Below are 26,309 nucleotides of genomic sequence, written 5' to 3' on the forward strand. Positions count from 1 at the left end.
ATGTATACAGTTTCATTACGATTATATATACTCTTTTGATTTATAGTTAATACATAGTTGTACAATTACACATTATAAATAACATATTATTTATATATTATTATGCCATATCATTATATTTTTAAATGCAATTGTATAACTTCTTTCAAGATTTTATTAAACATCATGCTTTGTTATTAGCTATTATATTTCGAATATAATAAATTACAATATATGATTGTTATGCTTTTTAATGCTATTCTTAAGTCTTATTGTCCAATTGTTTATTAATGAGTTTTATTATTGTATACTATTGTAACTAGACTGATGTTTACATTATGTGCAATTCTTATGCATTATTACATTATGTTCTTGTATAATGAATATAAAATTGCAATGCGGTTTATTATTAGATCCCATTTAAATGATTATGGGGCAGTAATGGTAAACAGCAGGTGAACAGTGACAGCAGCCTGGTCGTAGTGCGCATGCGCGGCAGTGGGCGCGACTTCGCAGCTGGTTGTATGGTTCCGTTGGTTTTCGCTTTTCTCGTGAAGTCGCAATGTCGGCTGTGCTCACTGTCTTCTGCTCGTAAAACTTCACTTTTTGGAGCCTGAATGGCGCTGGTCACCGTGCAGCGGTCCCCCACTCCCAGCGCTACATCTAGCCCGTGTGTCTCGGTAAGGTAGTAGTTATTTCAGGCATTCCCAGACTTTTGGGAAGTTCTCCGTCTGCGCATGCGTCAGCTAGCATACGTAGCCCCACACCTAACTTAGCTAAGCACACGACAAAGCTAGCAAGCTTACAGTTTGCTGTGTCTGATTAAAAAAAACAACAACTCGTGACCATAAGAACTTTAAAGTGTTTACATTCAGAATGTAATAGTATTTCCAGCTTAGTTTGTGGTACATACAGTGGTTAGTTAGTTGGCTAGATGTAGCCGGCTCGCTTCTCAGCAGTGGCAGTTAGCATTGTTCATAAGTAATTGTCATGACTTCAGTGCGGAAATGAATGGACTACTTTTTATAAACTTTCCTCTGATCAGAAGCTTTTAATTTTGCTTTAACATGCCCAGTGAATGAGTTGTTCTGGTCTTATTTTTCTGTTGTTTGTTATCACGCAGATATTAACTCAGATACAGAGCTGATAATGACACCCTCAGTACAAGCTTATACACCATCAAATATGTGATTAAAAAAAAAATGCTCAGATTTGTACACCGGTCCAAGATTGGTGTACAAGATCAGTGTTGGCTCAATACCAAAACTCTGAATATTATGCTTTGTTGCAGAGGATTAGATTTAGTTTTGCTGTATCAGGTAACAGTCGTGACACGAGCACAGACACGAGCACTGCTGAATAAACGTGCTGTGGTGTTTACCAGCCCTACAGATCTGTTCACACAGAATTCAGTGTAAAGAGCTGATCTCCATAGTCCACCAGATTGATTCATTTGAGCTGTTGTGTTATGGTGATGAGGGTTATGTTTGATGTAATGTGAAGTGATTGCCTATTTTTAATACTTTTCCTCCTCCCAGACCACATAAATTCATTCATCAGTTAATTTGCAAAGGCTTTATTGGTGTGATTGAGCAGATGATTTGAGGTGATGTATATAGGTTAGGCTGACTGCAAAACAAAAGAGCTGCAAGCCAACAGATAAAACCGAGACATCATGTGAGTCATCTTGTGAGATGCTTCGAGTTCTTACTATGAACTTGGTGAACCCTGGTGGTTCTCTAGTCCCTTAATATACGAGGTGCATAATTCAGGGTTGGAAAACATGAAATTAGTTTGTGCCTTAGTAGAATTGCTCAGGTTTTGTTTTCAGTTTTTGTTTGTATTAGTTTGTTTTTGGTGAGGGTAGGGTAGAAATCACAAGAAAAAAAATAGAAGTCTTGTGCATTGTCAGTGGGATTCGCATTGAAATCTTCTAGTTATATTCAAGATGTATGTGCAGCGAATTTGTTCAAATTAACTTATGGAATAAGTCAGCATGTAATATGTACAGTGCTGTAATGCCTTCTCCTGTGAAGCTTTCCTTTTCTGTGTATAAGCAAAAATACTTGCAGCTGAGTGCTGCATCCCTCAGGGGAAAACGTATCTCTAAAGCTGTAATTCATGAATATTTTTTAATAATTTTGAACTATTGCCTGAAAACATGAGGTGAGATTTAACACATTCTATAGATCAGATACCTTCACAAATCATGCTCGGACATTAACCTGAAAAACAGCCGGTAAAGAAAAGTTAAGGAGCAGATAATCCATAGATTGGTGCAGTTTTTTCAGATGTGATTTTATACTAAATGTTGAATGTTTTTCTGACTTAAGTGAGTAGCAATATTTGTGTGTTTTTACTATGCAGTCAGTGTTTTATGCCTAACCAAAATGTTCAAATATTGGCATCTAATATGTGTGTAATCTAAATATTGTTTAATAACTACAGAACGATATAAACATAATTGTAGATTGATGAAAAGTTTGTTGTGTTTTCTTTTGTTATCATGGCCATATTTTGTTTTATAACATCTTCGATAGGAAGAATAGTTTGTAGGATTTACAGGGGATTTTTTTTTAATTGCATTCGTTTGGATAAAGATTTTGTTAAAGTATGAATGTTGTTTCTGTGTTTGGATTGTTCATACAACAGTAGCTGATGGAAGTCCACCTTTTAGAAGTTAATGCTGTGCCTTGTACCTTTTAAGTGCTGCACTGCAGGATTGCCAGAGTGATCCCTGAGAGAAAGCACTAGGAGTGTAAGGATTATTGGAGCAGACAGTATGGATTATTGTCAGTCAGGGGAAGTAAGAGGGGGTATAAGCCCATGGCTGCTTGCTTTTGCATAGTATTACACTGTCTAAAGAGATTTATTTTAACTAGCCCTGGCTGTGGTTGGTTGGATATAAGTACAAAGTGCAGAAAAGAGACGAAGAAGATAAAGGAGTTTACTTATGGGAATAAATAGCTTTTGGTGGTAATGTCTTTAAAGTTATTGAAAGCAGTTTTTGAAGCTGGATCGGAGGATGGGAGAGTGTCGGGAAAAGGGGATTTGTTACCAGAATTGTTGATGTGTTAGTTACTAATTGCCACCTACTCTATACCTGTGGCTTCAGTGTTTCCTGCAGGCTGAAATGAATCCCAAGAAATTAGAGTCGTGGTCCAAAGGTGAAATAATGTTTAGGACTTTTGTTAATCGGACAAAAGATGCTTGTGTGTTGAATGCTTGACCATGTTGAATCTCTTGTGTGTTCCAATTTTTTTTCATTTTCTAATTACAGGAGGCCGGGAGTGGAGAAGAGGACCGGCATTCTCTTCCCAGGAGGTAGGGTCATGCTTTTTCAATCCTATACACCTCCTAATTCAAAACAATTACTGATTGCACTTTTTTCTGGACACCATGTTACAGTATGTTCCTAATTCAAATACAGATTTACCCATTCCCTTGTCTATTTTTATTAATTTTCTGAGTATATCGTTCTTTGATAAAATATGTAAATTATTTGAGTGATAAAATGTGGGGATATTAACAGATATTCAAATACCTAGTTGGCCAGGGTTTATAGGTGCCAGTCACCGAGGTAACTTTTCGGCTATTTGTTTTGACCTATTCCATTAGCATTTCAGAATGTTTCAGAGCCATTTTGTGAGCAGGATACAGTTAACATGAAAAAATTCGAGCTCTTTTCTGCTCCTGCAGATCAGATTTAAAGGTAACCTGTTCAGGTTAAAGGCTGTTAAACTTTATCTTTACCTTCTATTTAAAGATCCTCGTGTCACTAAATTCTTACTTTCAGGACATTCACAGATCTTGAGTAAATGCAGTACTCTTAGTAGCCACAGTGAGGAGTATTTTGATCATTAAAATCCTGCAAGCTGGTACTGTCTAGTGTTTACCATAGCTTAATTTAAACTGCGTGTAGTGCATTGTATGAATTTTGCCCTAATTTATACTAAATGTGCATTTGTAATGCGTTATGAATTTAGTATTTACATTCATTTATCACCTGAACTGTTTAAATTATATAGCATGTTTGCTTTGTGTTTTAACTGGTGGTATTTTTTTTGGATGCATCACAGTTTAGATAGTGCATTTAATCAAATAAAAACAAATCTTAGTAGAGATATTGCAGTGTTTTAAGTGTTGGCACGTGAAGAACAACTTTTAGAGAATAGACTGCATTCATAATAAAAGTTTTAATTTTGAGGCTACAAAAAGAAATCTAACAATTATAAAGTCTATTTAATGATGTGGATATGTCCCAACAGTACAGAGAACACTAAAGAGACCATGCAAACAAGTGTTTTTTTTAATAACTATTAATCCAAAAAGTAATCTGTTTATAGCGGTTAATTCTGTATAAACTAATAAACTTTTATTTTTTTATCATGGTTCAGTTATCAAAGAGGATAACAACATTGTCAGAATGTAACCAGTGACTACAGTCTCAAAATGGCTTTATTTGCATTTTTATCAAATATCTATTGTCGGTGAGCTGTTTGTGTTTATGAGACCGTAATACGTCAATGTAGACGTCAAACATGGCCAAACCGCTCCTAACAATGTTCCCTCTATTGTTCGAACATGCACATCTGCAGGATTATGTAACAGCATGTATATCTGAGTCATCTATAGGGTGAAATCTGCTGCAATGTCAACTAAGAAGGATAGTTTCTTCTTTAAAAACGTGTATAGCCAATGTAAATTTATTCTTGAGAGGACTGACTGGCTGGTCACGATGTGATATTTGTTATGCAGCACTGTCAGGCCTGCCAAGAGGTAGGATGGTCCGGGAAGGGCTTACAGGATGTAAGGTTTCTGTGCGGTAATATATAACACCAAATGTGAACTCCCCTTTTGGCTCGTACAGTGAACCCCATAACTTGGCTTTATATTACATCTGCACATATGGACTCAATTACTTTAAGTATTAGGTAATTCTGTCATGAGGTTGACATTTTCTTATTATTTGGTTCTATTCGAAATCTTTGTTATGGACATCTAACCCTCATCCATCAATCCAACTCATCCCTGATTAGCCTATATAACAGTTAGCCAAAACTAACAAGGAAGGAAACTACATATGATAGTACTTTAGTAGTATAGTAAGTGGGTGAGTGGGAAGGTTGTGGGTGAGTGGGAAGGTTGTGGTTGGGATTATTAGAACAATCGTCCATGATGGCTGCATACCTAAACTTTTGTGTGCTCTCCTTGTAGAAGTCCTGCAGCCAGTGGAAAGCACTTCAGAATCTGAAGAGTGTTTTTTTGTGTACTACTGACATGCTTATTATGACATCTATTTTAATTAGTTAGTCATGCTGGAATGGCGCAGCCTTGGCCGGAGGAGACGACTTCTACAGAGAGCTTTTAAATTAGAGATAGAATCTTGTTTACCTTAAACGAGCCTTCTCTTTGGCAGGTTTCACTTTATGATTTAGTTGTGTTGGCAGTGAGTTTTGTCCTATTATTTTCTCAAGTGTGGTTAGTCTTCTCTGAAGTACAATACACGTGATGTATCCTGGCAGATCAGGTATCGGACATTGAGATTAAACATCCTGGCGCTACACTATTGTTCATGGGTGATATTAATTCCTGCCATTTTAAATGTGAACATTTAAAATACCAGATCAGGTGCCTGAGACAGGGGAAAATTTCAGATTACTTTTGTTGTACCGTTAAAAGGCAATACCATTTACTTCCCTTGTGTGCGTTTTATCCACAGGGACCATTTAACAAACCATATGCTGCCCAGATACAGATAACGGCTAAATAGAGACAGACCAAACAGTTTTATATTTTTAGATTAGTGGGGAAAAAAGACACTTGAAAACCCTGGTTCTCTGAAACATCGAGTGGAAAGATCCACCTATGGGATGGGCATTCGTACCTGACCTCTGCAGAAGCATCCAATTGCACCAAGTCTGGCTTGACAGACAGCAGCGTGTACTCAATGGCAGGTAAGGGAACGCCTCTTACTCGAATGCATAAGACACCTGCACGTGCTACCTTTCCTCAGTGAACAAATTCGTCTCTCAGCAAGCAAGCAAGCGGGGCAAACTTAATGGATCTAAGTTGGATCAGGGTTGGGCCTGATCCCCATTGAGTGAGAATTTGGTGCACGAGGAATGAACCGAGAGTGCATACAAATCATTGACACGTTTAGCGGAAACCAGGGCCGAAAGCAGAGCTGTCTTTAAGCACAGAAGTTTGAGGGAGATATCCTCCAGGGGCTCAAAAGGCTGTTGGGCCAGCACCGCCAGCATCTTGGAGAGGTCCCATTCTTGGACTACACTTCTGGTGACTGGTAAAGAGTGGCAAGCACCCTTGATAAATCTATGGATAAGGGGGAGTTGCCCCACCATAGTCCCGCCAAACCCAGCATGACTCGCAGCGATAGCTGCTAAATAGACCTTAATTGTAGAAACGTTTTTCCACCATCGATGAGGTCCTGCTAGAAGCCCAAAATATAAGCACAGATACAAAATGAGCTGGTACCTCTCGCACTACTCTTCAAACACACGCCATTTACAATTCAGAGGGAACTTGTGGAAGCCCTGGCATTCTGTATAGTGGCAATAACACAAGGGGGAAGCCCCAAAGTGTTTAAATTTGCTCTCTCACGGGCCAGGCTCAGAAAGCCACTCTGTCTGTGTAAGGATGGTAGGTCTCCCCATTCACTTGGGACAGGAGGTACGTGCGCAATGGGAGGGGCCATGGCTCTGCATACAGAAGAGGGATTATCTCTTTCAGAATGTGAACATGGGGGTGCTCTAGCAAACTGTCCGTAACCCCGTGTGATTGTGTGAATCACCCATTCGGGGGCTGACACAGACAGCCGGCCTGTCAAGTGACACCCAAGCGTCCCCACGCAGCCTGATGGACTGCCTAGAGCCGGATTGCTAATTACTGATGGAATAGCGCCATCTAGTGGGCAATCTAGGGGTGACATGCAGGGATCCAGAGAGAAATTCTTGCTCAGAAATGAATTCATTTGATTTGTTTAGCTTTTAAAAAAATCTTTTTGTGTTTTGTGAAACACTGGAGCCTTTATTAATATTGTGAGAGGAGTGTGAAGGGAGCTATGTGGTAACACTGCTTGTGCACTTTTTCCTCACAACCTTCCCCTCTGGAACGGGGAAACGCACCCTGGACTACACGGGGAACAGTAAAGGCTGTGTGAACTGGAGATCGGCATTCACTGCCAGGGGGGTTTGTAAGAAGCCTAATGAATGGACGTGGAGAAGTGATCCATCTTACCTGGTAGGACAGGCTTGGGTGGGGCGAGCAGCCCGCCTTGAGAGGGGTTAAGGTGTCTGGCAATGGAAGGCTCGTAATGGGATGGGGTCACCCATGCCGAGACTTGCCATATCCTTAACCTCAAGACTTGCAAGACTGTGTTTAAGATCAAGCAGATCTCCCCAGCAATGCTTCATGTGTTTTGCACATGCAGGGAGGATGGGAAGAAGCTGCTTTCTAGGGCTGGGAGGAGGTCTCAGAAGCTTACGTCATACACATCTCTCTCCTGATCCAAAGCATTCAGGAGAGCCGGCCATTCGATACTGTTGTGCGTGGCAGCAAATTCACAAAGGAGTACCGATTGAGGGAAGGCAGAGGGAGCAGAAGCCTGAGGATGAGGAGATGGGCCTGCCAGGTCCGTCAGAGAAATGGTGCTCGGCCGATAATAAATCCTCGAACAAGGACGGGCACTGATTGGCTCAGTTCGAGGAAGCTGCATCGCGGGAGGCCCCCGAGTGCGCAGCAATGTTGCTTTTTTCCCCCTCCGAGTCGGACAACTCAAAGTCGACGCACATTCAGCCTGCGACGCAGAAGCTTTTTCAGGAGCACTAAACAATGCCTACAATTCTCAGGAAGGACGATATCTTCCTGAGCATGTTTAAGACCCAGGCAGACAACACAGACGGAATAGGAATCCCTAGTGCTGAAGAGAGCGCCGCATGCAGCTGGTCAGGCTTAGAAAGTGCCATTAGAAAAGGTATAAAATAGGCGGGCAGCGTGCAAGGAGCACACATACTTTCTGAGAACAGTTTGCAGATTTTCCGTGGCGTAAACAAAACAAAAAACCAGATTGTCTCAGTTTGAGGAGTGCATATGTGGTGTCTGCGTTCACGTGACTTTCCGGTGTGCAGCATGGAGACCAGGTAAAGATGGATGCCGAGCAAACCGACACTGAACTGGTAGCCCCCCAAAAATGCTACCTCTGTTACATGGCGATATTTTAGCTTTAAGATTACCAATACTGAGCAAAGAGAGGGTACAAGATTTTAAAGTTGCTACATCACGTAGCAATATGACAAATCTGTAATAGATCTCACTGGTTCCAGGTTGGAAGAAAGAGACAACAGGTGACGGTTCAACAGATAGTGCTTTCTTTTGATTTTCATTTACTTTTGCCTCGCCTCTTTTCTTTTCTTCATACTCATGCCGGGACACATCCATTTGCCAGCCGGTACGTCTTCCCTTGACGCCAACGCATAACGCCCTTGCGGATTTGGGCCCATTTACCTGGCAACCTCCGCTTTCCCACACACATCCCCATACATGCTGTCAGCTCTGTCTGGTATCGTGCTCTCTCTCTCTCTCTCTCTCTCTCCATTCCTCCCTCCTTCCCCTTTTTGGAACCCCCATGGCTCTGCCCTCTCACCACACAAATCATTCATTAGCAATCTTTCATTAAAAAAAGGTTAAACACATTTAATAATTATTAGAATATAGGCAATTTTGCAATCATATAGTAAACATAAACTGTATATTAAAGTTGGATAAAATGTTTCAAATATCATATTTTTGCGAAAATCTGTTTATATATTGTTTTATTTAATTCAGCTGTACCTTTGAGAAAACTTTATTACATTAATGCTATTTGAATGCTATTTCATTTTGTAAAAAATATTTATTTTGAAAACCTTTATAGTTTTACAAATACACATTTCATCATTATCACTAATCTGTGTGCAATTTCCTTGATAACCAATCAAGTGGACTTATATTGCAATCACATATCACAATATTAACCACAATAATCGCAACATGACATTTTTCCCAATCGTGCAGCCCTAATTTTTTACCTAACTCTTTCTGCTTGTATATCATCTGCAAACAGACTAACTTACCTATCTTACTACACAACCGGCTAACAAAGTGGAGCAGAAAGTGTGAGTATGTTGCTCCCAGACAGAACCATTAAGGCTAATGAAATCTGGGTAAAGGTGATGTTTTTGCTTACTTGGACATTCTCTCCTAACTCCTGCAGTTTGGAGTGTGGGGATCTTTGCATGCCTCACGATTTAGGACATTTTGATTAGATTATTAAAACGTTCTCAGTGCATCTCGGTTACTATTTTCTACTCATATATTCTGTTCTCATCACCAATACAAACAGTGCAACTGAAGCTGCCAGTCTTGACTAATATAATAAGTAGTTACATCCATCCAGTGAAAATCCTATATGTTCATGAAAAAATTTATTACTGATTAAGGGCTTTAATTGTTGTTATTGATGATTTCTCATATTGGTTGGATTGCCAGAGTATTTAATCTTGGCATAACACATCTTTCAAATGAAAAAGGTCTTGTAGCTTTTTTTTTTTGTTGTTAAACAGTCATCCTCATAAAACAAAGTGTTCCCAAATGTCAGCGTTTAAAAGGTGCTCACGTCCTGCTACAGAGGTTCCTTACTACTTGTTTTCCCTGATGACATCACTTCCTCTCTCAACCTTTTTCTTTACACACAATTTATATGCAGCATCTGGAATCGGTGATAAAAAAGAAAAGAAAATTATAATTGGTTTTAAGTAATTGATTCTTAAATGCCTTGCATCAATGCACATTATTTTAGGACAGCATCACGATCCATTGTACAAATCATTATTCCCCCTACCCCTGATTTGGAGTTTATTAAAAACACAACACAGGCTCACAAAAAGGACCACAAAACAACAAAAACACCATCCCCCGAAGTTGCTTACCAGCTGAAACAGGCTTAAAAGACAAAAAGTTTTAACCCCTCTTTGCCCCACTTGCACTTTCACCTCTATTCATGAAGCAATTGCTGAAGTTACTAGCTTCAACAAGACCCATTGTCAGCCAGCATTCCTGATAATTAGGTACAAAGAAAGCTTGTAGACAAGAAAAGAAGGGAGTTTAGGTGGAATCTTATGTGCCATTTTGATTCAGTGTTATTAATCAGCTTTATTTTACATTTTGAACTATGCTATAGCAGTACAAAACGTCTGTTTTAGTTGAGCATAGATCTTTGGGATTTCCTTGTAGACAGCAGGCATAGGAACAACTTATCTATACATCTGTTTACCTTCTGTCAATATGACTTTTCTGTTAAACTGAATACAAGCTTGCCAGGGAACAACTTTTAGACCTTTCCATCAATAACTTATCTGTCTACTGTGTTGCCACCAGTTAAATGATGTTTCGAAAATACAACTAGTTGTTTAAAAAAAAAAAAAAAAAAAAAAAGACGGGTTAAATGGTGAAACCTTACTAAATTAAAAATGCCATTGATTTTATATTGGATATGAAATCAAATCCAGTTAATCCTGCAATTCAGGACAATTTACATTATTTATACTAATATTTATATTTTAATAAGTTAGAATCTATTTTTACTTCATGTTAAAGTAATTAAGTTGCAAATGGATTTACAAAGTAATGTGCTTTCCATCTCCATGTAACATTCAAATGTCCTATAATCGTGTAAAATTTATGGCAATCTAAAGCATGTTTTGTGCTTCACATTTGATTGTATATATTCAGTGTAAATTGATTCTTTTTATTTTGTCGATCATCATTTTCTTTTATGAACCGATTTATCCTTTTATTCTTTGTACCCGTTTAAATATTTAGGCCTTAATAGGGTATAACAATTTAAAGTCAATCTTTAGAAGACATGTACCTTTAGAGACTGAATGGCATTGAGCATGCAGCAAAAGCAGTACTGAATTTTGCCTTAATATCTCAGCCTTTAGCAACATGCAATTCAACACTGGTTAAAATGTAACTTCTCGAAAGTTAGAGCTACTAGAAGGCACAGGAGCCACAATCTCATTTGATTAGCAAACCTTGTGACAGACAGTGGCATGCATGTTTGTATAACATCATGTCATGTTCAGTAAACACATTTGCCTATTATCTAATGTTAAGTGGATTCAAAATATAGTACCAAAAATGCAGTGTTGTTCCAGGTGTAAATTGAGATTAATTTGAAAGCCAGAGGTAGCTCTGTGTGCATTAATCACTTGTAATGGAGTTGCATTAGATATATTATTACTGCCCACTCCTGTCCACATCCTGATGCATCTCTTTAGCTTGCACAACACAGCAGTGCTGTACTTAACAAAATGATTTAATTTTTTATTTTTTTTAATAAACATTTTCTCAATTATTTTATGTAAACGTAAGATACTTTAAACAAACGGAGACTCTGAAGTTAATAGACTGTTCCCAAAAATGGTAACCCAAATGTTCAAATACTCCTCCACAACGTTTAATCACTGTATAGCTTGTGAATAAAGAGATTCATATTATGAGTAACCAAAACAGTGTTTTGCTCGATTAAGTTGCATTTTAAAGTAAATTTAAGCTAAATATTAACTTGCTTACTGAGGCATTCTGAAAGAAACTGTAAAACATGAGAAAAGGCAACGACTAAGTTTCATAAATTAAAATTGCATTTGCCCTTGTTTATGTATTTGACTTAAAATGGGGAGAGAAAAGCTTTTATATTATAGCATTATTGCCTAAAAAGCAAAAAAAGGAAAGTTTAAATACAGTTTGTCTACAGTGGTCATTCAGAATTGTATTTGGGCATCTGACACTCATTTTTCTCCTCTCTCACTTCATTCCATATGGAGGAAAAAAAAGAGAAGCTTTCACACAAATAGAGCTGGAAGAAACTTCTGAATTGAGATAGGGTTTAAAAAGAATAAGGACAAATGGAAAGAGAGGTGTTATCAATTGACATGTAGCCTATATTTACTACGTGCAGCTGAGCAAGTTCTTCAGGATCTGGTTATATGTGTGTGAGGGTCACACTAAGCCACTCATTCTCTTGGGGCTGGGCATGGCCGAGAGTGCAAGCTAATTCATGCCTAAGTTTCTCATTTCACCCTGTTCTCACACCTGGCAGGCGCTTCTCACAGGCTCCCATTATCAAACCAAGCCCTGATCATTCACATCTGTGCTACTCTCTCTTTCTGGAGTTATCATAATGCCTTTATAAGTGTCATTTTATAAGAAACTATATGGGCCAGCAATGGGACTAAAACTCTATGGTCGTATACCATAATCTTTCCAAGTAGCAGTTTAAAGTAGACAACACATTTCCTGCTCCATGAGTAGGAAACAGCTGGCCCCTCAGAGCAGGATGGCCATGCTTCGGGGGGGATTTGGGGAGTATCCAGAAGCTAGGAAACGCTCGTGACCTTTGCTGGCCTATCGCAAAATTGTTGCACAACATGCATCAGAGATTCAGTAAACATGATATGGCAACAGCATTGATCAGATTACAAGTCTGAGGAAGAGAAAGGTCTTCACTGAAAATATCTGATATAAACACAAACAGACTTGCACAACCCAAGTCTTGCTTTATGTGTAAGAATTTACCAATGTATCAGCAGGTCTTGTGGAGTAGACCCTGTGTATGTTTACACCTCCCAGTTGTGATGGAAGATTGTAGCTGCCTGGTATTACATGGCTAAAGTGCTTGTTATTTGGTATGCAGTGTTGCTCTTCACTGGGTGAAGTAAGAGTGAACATGCTTATAGCCAACCTTGGGGAAAAAAGAGAATTAACTTCAGTGAAAAGATGCACTGATTTGCTATTCTGGACAGCCATTTGGGGAGCTCTTTCTCATATGTTCAACCCGTTTAGAACTCGTCAATGTCTTTTAATTGCCAAATAACATGTCGACCTGGTGTAAGTGCCGTTTGTGCTTTAAACCAATTTATGTAATACAAGTCTTTGCTTGTAGGCTCTGTTGAGAGGCAGGTGAATAAATGTGACTAACTGAAGTGTTAACTACATTTTCTCAGCCCATCTGGGAAAGAAATTAATTACAATGTCTGCTCATTATTAAGAAGATCATCTTAGGCCTTTCCCTTAGATATTATTAGTCACAGCTACTGTTACTGACAGTGGGGAGAAAAATGATGGGGGATTAAGTGTGAAATGGGGATGGCAGCAATTCTCAAAAGCTGTTTTAAGCTACAGAACGCTTAGTGGTGTGGAATTATGCTTTGTAATAAAAAAAAAAAAAGAGAAGGAATACACAAGTAAAAAAAAATTGTTACATAAACGAAATAGGTTCATATGCAGAACTGTAATTTAAGTAGGTCCTGATTTCCACATAATTTTACTAATGCAAAATGATTTTATAATGAATAAATTGCTATCTTTTTCTTTGGGGATTAAAATAATGAACATTTTCCCCATGCAGCAATGTGCAGTTGCTGTTGTTGAAGGTTAAGAGCTTTGCTCAAGGGTTCAGCAGTGGCAGCTTGGTGTTGCTTGGATTTGAACCCACAACCTTCGGATAAGAAATTCACCAGCTTTTGTGTTGGTGTGATTTGAGTTCTGACAGTGCTGTTTTTATTCTCCTCTGTTCATGTTTCTTACATGATGTGCAGCTATGAATTATATTGTGTTGATTACATGGGCAGGCATATATCCTAGTACTGACAGACAATACATCATGGATATTCTAGTATCTAGGCTGCTTTGTCTCTCCAACACTTCCCTCCTTTCACGTCCTGTTTGAAAAGTACACCATTGTTTGTGAGGATAACTAAAATATTATATTTGTTCTGTCTTAAAAATCTACAGACAATGCATTTTGATTCAAAGGTTTATCGCTAAGAGATTAAAGGGAGACTGAAGATGAAGTGAAATTTAAATTAAACTATTATTTATATTTGTATACCAAATAATTATCTGAAGGTCACAACTGATTTATTTTAATGCACAATAATATTAAGCCAGTAAAAGTAGTTGCTTTGAAACTATTTATAGCTTTACTCGACTGTCCATAGATAGCAGTTGTAGGATGTGTGAACTTGTAGCACGCGATTACACAGCACTTAATGTGTTTAACGGCTCGGTCGTTGCTGAGCAGCTTGAAATCTCGCTTGTGGATGAACCCTTTGGATGGGCCCTACCTCTCGCACATGTCAGAGATCTCCTCCTCCTCCTCCTCCTCATGTGCCTTCTCAGAGCTGAAGTTTCAGAGCTTCAGAGCGCTTCGGCCCTGTTGAGTTCTTTCACCGCTTCAGGGAATCCATTTAGGTTTTAGACAATTTTTTATTTATTTAACAAATTTGCCGCCTCAGGGGAATCAGTTGTAGTTCTCTTTGATAGGGACATGTTTTAGTGTTAATAAGCGGCAACTTTTAATAAGCGGCAGAAGTCGTCGAGAACTCTCCGGGTTTCATGTAGACTTCCAAAGCTTTACCGTTTATTTGCCTTTTTTTTGCCTTGTGTGGAGAGTCATGCTTAGTGTGGAAGACTGACAGCCTTTAGGATATCCGGTCAGCGTTTGCATGTGTGTTTGAGAACGGTTTGTGTGAGTGTGTGAGAGAGAGCGACCATGACCCCGAAAGGAAGCCGTCCTCTACCGGAGAACTCCGCGGCGGCCGTGTGCTCGCGCTGCGCCGCTAAAATCATGCCTTACTTCAGGGACAACGCAGTGGCTTCACACAACCAGATCCACCAGCTGTAAGTTTATCTGAACACCAGACATGTCTTAGTTATTCGGCGTAAAACTTTGAAGTTTGAGCTCATTGACAGCGTTCTATACAATCCCCGTTTTTATTATTATTATTTTTTTTTTTATTATTTATTTATTTTTTTTTTTTTTGCGGAACCAATATTTTTATTCACGGAAATGAAGAAATGAGCCTGCAGACTTACTTAACGTGAATGCGTAACAGGAGGTGAGTGAAGCTTCCTCTAGGTTGTGAAATATGGAGATGACTGGAAAGGTGATTCACTTACCTCATCTGATTTTGGGAAATCACAGGGGTTTTATCCCTCTTAAATATTTCGGAAAACTAGTTCTTTGCATTGTTTACACAGTTTGCCCCAAACTGCACAGTATGATCACAGAAGTTTCACTAATACTGTAGGATGTAGGAATTATAACCAGAAGCTTAAAAAAATGCCGGTCATCATATCCAAAACAGTACAGAAGCACAGATTAATTTGTTCACAGCTTGGACAGACTCTGCTGTGGTCCTGTACCTGTGGACAAGGTTTAAGACCTTTTGTTCATGAATCTGACAGCAGCAGGGATGAGATCTGAAATCTCAATTTACTCACTAAACTAGCGCTTTATACACTAAGGATTTTATTTTTTATTTTTATATATACACTGAAATCAATATGTGCACATTTTCACTTGGGCTCTTTGTATGTGAAAATCGCCTCAGGTCAACTTAATAATCTGAATTTATATGACCAAACAGGTGTAAATAAGCTTTGGTACAGCCAAAACAAGCTCCCACTTTTAACACGTACAGGTGTTCTAAATCCTGACTAAGATCTTTAGGATATGTTTCAGACAGGTTTCACTGTGTTCTATAATGATGATGATGATTAGCTCATTGCTTACATTAGATAATAGATTTTAGAGGAAGTCTGGAATATTGTGGCTGAACAATCATCTGACTAAAGTCAACATGCTTATTATGTGTTGTTCCTGGTGTGATGACATCAAAGGTGGTTATGTTTTTAATGATGAACCAACTGAAATATAAAGCAAACAGCCTGGTAGATACTATTTTTCTCAGACATTCAAAGACACTCCATGGTTTATAAATGGGTTTATTGACTGCTCTGTGACTCAATTTGTAACATCAATGTATCTTAGTTTGTGTCCTATTTAGGTTTTGGTTGTATGATGTGATGATGTGATGTCTCAGGACGACGTTACTCTTGTTAAGATGCTGCTTGGTATCAGTAAATTAATACACAGACCCACAATCTTGCACGTGTGTGCTATAGTCTACACCAGATGTTAATGTTTTGATCTTTAGGGAACTTTGGTTTGAGACTGGTTTGCTTTAGCTCAGCTATCAGACAACCCAAACAAACTCAATAGCACTTATCAAGCACTTTACAAAGACCAGCCAGGCCCTTTTTTTTTTGCTTCTTTTTTTCTCCTGATCATTAGGTGTGGCATATTAGTAAATACAGACTATAAATAGGTGTGTGTGTTTCAGAAGGATGTTAATGTGTAACCGGTAAATGCTTACCGGGAAGTTGTATGTTGAAACCTGAATTCATCATGCTGGCTTGGCCTTTCTGTTTCCTTCATTCTTATGCAAAAAAACACAGACATGACTATGAGTGAGGCAAGCTTGTTGATGGGTGTGTGCTGTGTTAGCAGGCAGAATGGGAAGTTTGAAGTGTTTGATGTTTTATTTTTTTCCTTATTTATTTTTACATAGCGGTAAGTGGGCCCTTAAAGCTGTTTATTCAGCTAAGACTAGAGTATAAATTCACCCAGGTTAAGAAGGTTGTTACATATTTATCAACTTAAAACATTTAGTGAAGTGAACCTGCCTGAAAAGCCTCTTTTGTCATTTCTTTCTGTGCAGCTATTACTCATGGAGGTGCTCTTCCTGATACATTGAGTGCCTTTAATTGGGTGACCTAAGAACTACTGCTGTAATAATAAAGATGTGGGAATTTCCCTGGACTCCTATTCACTATGTTCTAACTAAATATCTTTTCAACACACAATACTGTTTGACTACAGAATACAGTTTATAGAGGAGTGATATTTCTTTTATAATCTCATTATCTGGCATCACCATCTTAGGGAGTTTTTAGCTTCTAATGCTTTGCTTCCCCACAGTCCTCACACAATGATAATAGTGATAAGGAATGAATATCATTAAAAAAAAACAACTTCTGGGATATTGGCTTTCACTTTAGAAATTTTGTCATTGGTCAGCTACAGTAATCATATTTATGTGAAGGTGTTATTGAGACAGAAATCTTTCAAAGTTGTAAACTTGGGAGTGTTGTGTAATCTGTGTGACTGTTGAGTGTATGCTTTTAATTTTATTAGCTTAAATAATCACTTTGTATGATGTGTAGAAACAAATGTGTGTTTTTATAAATACATATCTGGAATATGTTTATCTGCTTAGAAATAAGAATATTGTCATACGGACACCATGATAAATGTTTTACTACTTTTGTGAAATAATGCTGCGCTTATGTCTACTGTATGTGTAAAATACTAATCCATTTTTTAGAAGCTGACAATATAACCAGCTTTTTCTCTCTCTCTCTCTCTCTCTCTCTCTCTCTCTCTCTCTCTCTCTCTCTCTCTCTCTCTCTCTCTCTCTCACTCTCTCTCTCTCAAACTCTTATGGCCCTTAGTTAGGCCAAGACCTGGTCCTATATTTATCCTCTCCCGAGTGGGAGTGTGACTAATAAGGGCAGGGACTAGTGGAGGTCAGGCATCTCTCTGCCTGTGTGCTTTGTCCCCTTACATAGTGGTGGCTGTGTCCGTGCCCTAACAAGTCATACCCGGTGTGGGATGCCAGATCGTGCCCTCCCCCTACCGTACCTCTCTTTTACACTCATCCTCATGGGGCGAGTGCAGGCAGGCTGGCTGGCTATTTCCTCTGCCTGACCCATCAGCTTCCTCTTTTCTTTTTTTCTCACGCAGGTTACGTGTGTGTGCATGCATATGTGTGTATGCCCTTACAAGTCTGCCTCTGTAAAATGTCAGTGACTGAAATTGGTCTGTAGCCTTAATGCTCTCTCTGCACAGAAATCAAGCTCTGCAGATGAACCTCATTGACCCTGTAAAGGCACTCGTGCACCAGAGCACATTCTTAAATCTTGCATGGAAAATTTTTCTCTCCTAAATACAGTTTGTGTGCAGAGTTTTCTATAGCTGATCACTTTCCTGCTTATTTTGGTGCTTGCAAGGAAATGATATTTTAATATGAGTAGCAAATAGCATTGTAACATTTACACACTCACACTTGTAGGCATTAGGTTTGGCCCAGGACATTATACAGTAGACTCTAAAACTGTAGATGTCTATCAATAGCCTACAGTCTTATGCTAAGCCATTTCAACTATATTTGGCTGCGCAAATCACTACCTGCTGCATAAACCTGCACTATAGACTTTAGAGGGTTGGATTGCTTAATGTAATAAAAGGGGTTCTTATAGACTATAATATGAATTACATATACATCTCTCTCTCTCTCTCTCTCTCTCGCTCGCTCTCTCTCGCTCGCTCTCTATGCCAGTATGTGTGTTTTATTAGAGCTCTCATTCAGCCTGTTATCATGTACCATTACAGATAAATAAATCATAATCAGTATTAGAGATAAATAGGGAAGTAAGAGAATGTTGGTAAGGAATCAGTGAGAAGAAGAAATTGAAGGAGGAAACAGTTGTGGCAGTGATCGATAAGATGAATAAAATAAGCTTAGTTTTCTTTTTTTTTTCCTCCTAAAATGTTGGCAGAATCTTTTTTTTTTTTTTGTCCCTGGCTCCTGAGAGGACCATTCTTTTTCCTCCTACTGTAATCGAAATTTTATTTAAGTGGTCTGAGTACGTTTACTCACCGGCCAAGGGGTTTCTGCAGAGTCAGCACTCCACTGGTGGAGGTCAGACAGTGCTATTGTTTATAACTGGAGACTCCTGTGGTAAAGGTGGGGCTGAAGCCAGGACAAGTTCCTTAATGGTAGCTGTTGTAGGTCCTATTTATGTTCCCCTGCTCTGTTATTGAAGTCTGCATAGAAACCAGATTCACACTAAGTGTGGCTGTAAACCATTTTTTTGTCTGTCTTATTGTCTGACTGCATGTCTGTCACTAGTCATGTGATCTCAGGTTTGAGGGGTTGAACTAATTAAATGCGTTCCTGTTCTTACAGCTACATTATGAGATGTAAAAATGCAGCTATAATTCTTGTTGCATATACACATTTTGACTGATACTGCTCAGCTGTCTTATTTCAACAATTTCCTTCTCTGTGTCTTTCAGTATCAGTGAAAATTTCCTAACAGTCAAAGGAGCTGCTCTCTTCCTACCCCGTGGAAATGGCTCCTCACCTTCGTCAGCACCCCGCATCGCACAACGGCGCAACAAGCACACAGGTATTCTATTCAAATGCACATTTAATCAGGATGGCAGGGTTTTAAATGCTATTAAAGCGGCTGTATTAGTTTAGTGCTGCGATCAAGCACATCAGTTTATCAGTTCTACATTGCTAACAGGAGCTAGCTGATGGCATTTCTGAAAGTCTACCTTAAAGTTTGTGAGATGTAACCCAATTACAATAATCGGTTTAAAATCAGCAGTCAGTGAAATGTCTGGATTTATCCAAAAGCGACTTCCAACACAGCGTCCCTTGATAAGGTTTTGTAGCAGTCAGATTGTACCCTGATAAGTGGAATACCACATCTAAACAGGAAAGGCTGTAATGTAATCTGGAATGAAGTGGAATTAAACTTTTTTTTTCTTTCAGGTGATCTCCAACAACACCTGCAAACCATGTTTACACTACTGCGACCAGAGGACACCATCCGGCTGGTAGGTCTCCTCTCCCCATTCAGATTGTTTAAAAGCTAAATGCACTGTTTGCATAGAATCTAATTAATGAATTCTCCATCTCCCTGTGTTGCAGGCAGTGCGACTGGAGAGTGCCTATCCTCAATGCACGCGCTATATGGTGGTTGTCTCCACGTTTGGAAGGCAAGACACCGAGGAGAGTGTGGTCCTTGGCATGGACTTCACCAACTCAGACTGGTCCGTATTCCTCACACGGTCACCTGTATACTATTATTTTCCCATTAGTGCTCTGGACTGTGCTGTAAGCTTATGTTTTATTGTGTGTGTTCTGCAGCAGTCAGTGCACAGTTGGTCTGGTTTTACCCCTGTGGAGTGACACTCTGATTCACTTGGATGGAGATGGGTAAGAGAGGTCACACCCAGCACTTCCTTTGTGTTCACAAGTTTCAGATCCTTATTATAAAATGTTGTGTTTCTCAACAGAGGTTTTAGTGTGTCCACTGTCAACAGAGTTCATATCTTCAAACCTGTGTCTGTCCAGGCTATGTGGTGAGCACAGACAGAACCTCACATTGCCTTTTTTTTAAATTTTTTTATTATTGCTTTTATTCTGTCTGTTTAACATTTATCTCACACCTTTTTGTACATCACTTTTCTTTCTCACAGGTCAGCACTGCAGTCCTTACACAAAGCGTGTGAGGTAGCCCGCTGCCATAATTACTACCCTGGAAGTCTTTTTTTAACGTGGGTTAGTTACTACCAGACCCATATCTCCTCGGAGCGACACTGCATCAACGAGTGGAATGCCATGCAGGACGTGCAGTCTCATCGATCTGACTCACCTGTGCTGTTCACTGACCTGTGAGAGTCTGCAAACACACACACACACACACACACACACACACACACACACAACAGTTTTGTTTTTATTAGCTTTTTTTTTTTTTTTTTTGAGGACAAAGTAAAAGTACTGCTTCTAAAGTTTAGGTTTTAGGAGTTAACTAATTTTCAGCATAAATTCTTTTGTTTTTACTGTTTTGTTTTAGTAAATGTCCTTTAAAGATACTCAGAATAGTGTTGTAGTGAAGCAGGTGTAACTGCCATTTCTTGACTGTTTACCAAACATTACCATCTTGGCAATATGGGTTTGTGACGTATCATGTAACGTAGATATGCTCCCAAAATATATAAACAAATAGGTGTTGGAGTAGTCTTGCATCAGAGCAGCAAAAAGCATCCAAACAAGATCTCATGATCGTTTTGCAATCGTATGACCACCTTTATGCAGTAGCACCTATTTAAGCCAGAAGGTGACCAACGAAACAAGGTTTATGAAATATCATTTGATAGGATGGTGCTTCTAGGAGCTGGCTCAAATATATATATTTATATATTACTAAGGGGGGACTTTCCCGCTCTTGGAGGTTGTCCCACGTGCATGTGTTTTTATTTTTAACTCCCACAGACTTTGCCCTGGGCTTTATTTAGCTCTTCTTGGAGTTGGCTAGATTTACAGTTGGAAAGAATTTTGAGATAGATAGGTAGACATGCACACAGATAGATAGAAACAGGTGCTCAGAAAAGAACCAAGTTAACAGCACATGCAATATATATTTCTGTGGCTGTCTAGACACTTGTAATTGATAAATGAAGTGACATGGTTTGGAGTGTTTTGTTTTTCTAGAGAGAGACTGGCTGATTGGTTCTGCTGAAACTTCTTTGTCCATATTAAGCTGTTTATACATAAACCATACACAACTATGGGCTTCCTTGTACTAGTTTGCATGCAGTTATTTGACTGTACACTGGATGAGTTAAGATAAGGCCTGATATTGAGTAAACTGTCTCCTTCCACTAAAGCCTTATTCTCGGGAGATTATGTATGTGTATACATATTTACACATACTACACATACACATACTAATTCATATATACAGTGTGTGTGTGTGTGTGTGTGTGTATATGTATGTGTATATACATATACACACACACACACACACACACAACCGTATCAAGCAATTTTTTTTTTCTAAAAGTAAACAAATGGAACACAAATGTTTTCTGAAATAAAGCAGGCACACAGTTAGGTATTAAGTCTAGTCAGACACCCCAAACACAATTAGCCACTAATGGCTATAAGTCTTAAAGGTCTAATTTATAGTTTCTCAGCTGAACCTAAATGTTTGCTTGAAATTAGGTTCACATGGTTGATGACAAAGCTAAGCTGCATTGTTCTGTGTTGTGTGAACAGGCCAACAGAAAGAGAGCGCACAGAAAGGCTGATCAAGACTCGTCTGAGAGAGATCATGATGCAAAAGGACCTGGAGAATGTAACCTCTAAGGAGGTAGACATCTACCAGCTATAAATAACAAATAGGCCAATACTTATAACTCCTATGTACTATATTTCAACATTAGGTGATGTAGATTGGATTTTTAGATATACTGATCATGTGGTATTTGGCTGTTCTGTGCTTATATATTGTTTTGTTACTCTCAGATCCGATCAGAGCTAGAAATGCAGATGGTGTGTAACCTGCGGGAATTCAAAGAGTTCATTGACAACGAGATGATAGTCATCCTGGGTCAGATGGACAGCCCCACTGAAATCTTTGACCATGTTTACCTGGTGAGACTTTCCCCTTTTTTAAATCTGATCTGAGCAGCTGTAGAGCACCTGACATTTAAAGTCCAGATAGCACTGCATCTTTAAGAATGAGCTGAAATTTTTTGCTTTCTCTAATGCAGGGTTCAGAGTGGAATGCATCCAATTTGGATGAGCTTCAGAGCAGTGGGTCAGTGCTATGTTTTTGACCATCTGGCTTAATCAATATTTCCAGGCTCTTTTGTGAACTCTTAATTAATTTTAACTCTATCCCTGTACTCTACAGAGTTCGTTATATCCTGAATGTGACACGGGAGATTGATAACTTCTTCCCTGGACTTTTTGAGTACCACAATATCCGTGTGTACGATGAAGAGGCCACTAACCTCTTGGAGTACTGGAATGATACCTACAAGTTCATCTCCAAAGCCAAGTAAATGTTTGATTTTTATAAAGGCCACAGAAACACTTTATCTGATATAACTGCTTTACAGGAGATACTAAAACAATGTGTATTTGTTTAATGTGCAGGAAAGCAGGGGTGAAATGTCTGGTGCATTGTAAGATGGGTGTGAGCCGCTCTGCCTCAACTGTGATTGCATATGCAATGAAAGAGTATGGCTGGGATCTGGACCGGGCCTATGAGCATGTGAAAGAGAGGCGTTCCGTCACCAAACCCAATCCCTCTTTTATGAAGCAGCTAGAGGAGTATCAGGGCATTCTGCTGGCCAGGTACTAATATATCTATCTATATATCATAACAGTATGAACATACAGTACTGTATGTACAATAAGTAAGATGCCAGATTAACACGGATGAACTGAAAAATGCTACATACAGACAGCAGCAAGGCATCTTCCTGAACTAGTACTCTGCATTACTAATTTTCACGTACTAGGCTCTGCAGGTTTTTCACCCAAGAGAACACTAGTGTAACAAATTAAACAATCTTTAATCTTTAGATTTGCTTAAGGATTTGCCGCAATAGTGTAGTGCTTTAGAACACTGACCTTGTTGCGTATAACTGACGTAGGCTTTGTGAAGGCCTGGCTGTCTGGTCACATTCTTAAGATCTGTGTCTTTGTGACGCTTTGCTGTCATGTGTGGTAATGCTCTTTTGAAGTTCTGTTTTTTGTTTGTCAGACAAAGATCATAAGCCCTAAATGCCTCACCTTTGCTGTTCTATTCGGTCCTTTTTCTCCACCGACAGTGATTGTTAGATTGTCATATTTGTTAGATTGTTCATTTAAATTTTTTTAACCTTGTGCCTCTCCCTGTCTCCAGCAAACAGAGGCACAATAAATTGTGGCGATCTCACTCAGACAGCGATTTATCCGAGCAGCAGGAGCCTGCGTGTAAGAGCCCACGTACGCTTGGCCGTTCTGACCCACACAACCAGCATCACAAGCACAATGGCACGCGCTCTATAAATAACATGCTCCACATAATCAACGGCTCACAACCTGAAACAGAAAACACCGGCCTACCTACACACCCTACAGGTCAGAAAAACTTCAAACAAGAACAACCAGGAGAGGATCCACTGCTACCAACACTTCCACGTGCACGTGCAGCCACTGTAGTGCCTGAGCAGAATCTGGCAGACAGCTGCTTTCTTAAAGTGGCAGTGAGTGAGCCTATCGCATGCCTTCAACCTCCATCTTCTCTTCATGTCCATCCTCACTCCCTGTCTACCTCTCTCGGTGGACACAAGTCACTAACTGTGCCTGAGCCAAAAGAAGACTCTGATAAGCTGTGCCTGGATGTGCCTGACCAAGATGATTATGTTAAAAACTCTCAGTCCTCTGGGACTCTAAACTCGGGATTGTGCTTGGATACCACGGGTGATGTTACTGAAGCAAAAGATGATTTAGCATCTTCAAGGACTCCTGTTGCTAGTAGCCCCAGTGAAGTTGTTCTAGAGTTTAAAGGTTTCACTAGCATTAGTAGCTCAGAGGACTGTAGTAGTGGTGAAATGGATCAGAGGATTGACAACAGCCAGCCTACCAGCCTTGGCACAGATAGCATTGACTTCTTCAGTGCTAGAGAAAAATTCCTGGGCTTATCTCGGGATAGCCAGACCAGCTCACTTTCTGAATCTTCACGCACAGCTCAGTCCCAAAGGCTCAGCCTGTGCTTGGAGGAATCAGCAGCAGACAAAGAGGTAAAAGCATCACACACAGAGCAAAGACTCACAGGGTTTAAACAGTGGTTCTCTTTGTGCTTACAAAAAAAGTGAATGGAAAAAACTCATGAATGGAGTGAGTTTAAGTTCAATCATAAGTGTTGTACTTTAAACAGAATTAGTTTTAATGCATAGTCTACTTACACACAGAATCAGAAGCTTTTAGGTACAACAAATTATAAATTAAAAATAAAAGTTGTGAAACAATGTACAGTCAGGATGACGTGCACATATTTACAGATATAATATGTGCAAAGAGGAAGTCATGCATTGTAACTGTGGAATTATATGTAATGTAATAAATAATAAATAGAAAAAGAATATATATTGCACCTGAATGTATTCATATGTATTGCACAAGTTTGATTGCCAGTGTGAGTAATCTCTGGTTTCTCTCTCTCTCCCTCGCTCTCAGGTTCCCTCTCATTCAGAAACCTCATGTGAAGCTGAAGCTCTTTCCGCAGCAGAGCCTGACCTCGTTCTCATTGATAACAGCATATCAGTGCAACACATTGTGTCCGAACTGGAATCCATTTCTTCCTCACAGCCTTCATCTCACAGCTCTGAGCAACCTGCACTTCAGGAACAGCAGGGGGAGAAAGACAAGGTGGAACAAAAAATTTCCACTCCTCCATGTGAACAGCCAGAGCAGGGAAGCGTCCTTTCCCACTCTTCTCCACACTCAGTAAGCACAGACGATGCAGACTTGCAGCAGCTCTCTACTCCAGCAGGAGGTGCTGATTCCAACAAGCCGGAAGCAGAAGAACATGGTGAGGAGGCACGGCCACTGGACGATGATGACTCCGGTATAATCCCAGACCCGTCTGTGTGCGCAGCCACCGTGTGCCCGAGTCTAGAGCCAAGTTCCTCCTCATCTTCACTATTGTGGCTGGAAAGTGATGCTGAGGATGCGACAACAAGGCCACATGACTTGCCTAAGATACAGGAAACGCTGCGGGAGTTGCAAGCCTTCCTGTATGAGGCTGGAGGAGTGGAGGCCCACTTCAACTACAGCCAGCACCTTGAGAACACACACTGCTTCACAGAATCACAGCTTCGGACTCCAGCCATGTGGCAGAAAGCCATGGAAATGGAGGCACGGATTAGGCAGGCTGGTCTCACTCCACCTTCACTTATGAAACGGTCAGCTTCTCTGGCCAAACTTGACCAGCTTGAGTTGTCGACGAATGACCTGAACGAATGGGACTTCCGATCTGAGCTGCCTTCATCTTCCTCCTCTTGTTCCTCCTCACGTTCACATTTGCTCTGCAGTAGTTATGATGAGGTCCATAAGAAACAGCGTGTTCTACCTCAGACAATCTCAAAGGCCAACAGAACTAAAAGCTCCTGCCCACTGGACGAGAAGGACGGCAGCACAGGGCAGCTCTCTGACACCTCAGCCCCGCCCCCTGTCTCTGCATGCACAAGGCAGCAGCACATAAAGCCACACCCCATACGCCGGCCACGTAAAGCAGTGGACAAGAAAAAGACAGTTCCTGTGCTGTACAATACAATGTAACACGTAAAAAACTAGAACAGCAGGGACTGTGTGCCATGTAGGTGTTCTGTTATTAACTTTTGGATCCACAAGATCCACTTGTAAGCTAAACCTGTGAGCATATGCTACTGTATTTCTTGTATAATATGTGTATGCAAATATGTGCCCCTTTTTAAATATTACTGCAAATAAAGGGGCTTGTTACTCATGCACTTTACTAACTTGTTTTTATTTGTAATATTATTGTTTTTCTCCTTTTTTAGTTTGTTTTTATTCCAGGATTATTTTTTTGCACTGATATGAGAAGTAGCCCATGTGTGTGTATGTTTCTGTGTGTGATGATCTGGTTTGTGCTGGAAAACGTAGAGAACTTGAGATGTCATTTTTTATACTGTGGCTATTAAATAAATAAAATGCACATTTTTTTTTTAACCATGTGTTAATTATTTGCCCCACACTAACCTACAC

General features: G+C 39.6%; 1 protein-coding gene across 2 annotated transcripts; it reads left to right on the forward strand.

The window, feature by feature from the left end:
* The first annotated feature begins 454 nt into the window (after positions 1 to 454).
* Positions 455 to 26,273, forward strand: ssh2a (slingshot protein phosphatase 2a). 2 transcript variants are annotated; one of them, XM_046863021.1, is made up of 15 exons: positions 455 to 659; positions 3,260 to 3,303; positions 19,025 to 19,137; positions 19,509 to 19,573; positions 19,668 to 19,789; positions 19,887 to 19,955; positions 20,036 to 20,101; positions 20,219 to 20,413; positions 21,804 to 21,897; positions 22,053 to 22,181; positions 22,301 to 22,347; positions 22,444 to 22,590; positions 22,689 to 22,889; positions 23,443 to 24,322; positions 24,759 to 26,273. In XM_046863021.1, exons 1-15 carry the CDS (start codon positions 597 to 599, stop codon positions 25,860 to 25,862), a joined length of 3,339 nt encoding a protein of 1,112 aa, XP_046718977.1. In that variant the 5' UTR covers positions 455 to 596; the 3' UTR covers positions 25,863 to 26,273. The 2 variants fall into 2 exon arrangements, with proteins under 2 accessions (XP_046718977.1, XP_046718976.1); XM_046863020.1 differs by lacking the exons at positions 455 to 659; positions 3,260 to 3,303 and adding an exon at positions 14,182 to 14,721.
* The last annotated feature ends 36 nt before the right edge of the window (positions 26,274 to 26,309 follow it).

Source organism: Silurus meridionalis, chromosome 12 (genome assembly GCF_014805685.1).
Source record: "Silurus meridionalis isolate SWU-2019-XX chromosome 12, ASM1480568v1, whole genome shotgun sequence".
Classification (NCBI taxonomy): Eukaryota; Metazoa; Chordata; class Actinopteri; order Siluriformes; family Siluridae; genus Silurus; species Silurus meridionalis.

What these genes read in the sequence shown, in the direction of transcription:
- ssh2a (XM_046863020.1), top strand. Translation starts at nt 14,594, where the DNA reads ATGACCCCGAAAGGAAGCCGTCCTCTACCGGAGAACTCCGCGGCGGCC. An exon ending in CACAACCAGATCCACCAGCT is followed by an intron (nt 14,722 to 19,024) that starts GTAAGTTTATCT and finishes TGTGTCTTTCAG; the next exon opens with TATCAGTGAAAATTTCCTAA. An exon ending in ACGGCGCAACAAGCACACAG is followed by an intron (nt 19,138 to 19,508) that starts GTATTCTATTCA and finishes TTTTTCTTTCAG; the next exon opens with GTGATCTCCAACAACACCTG.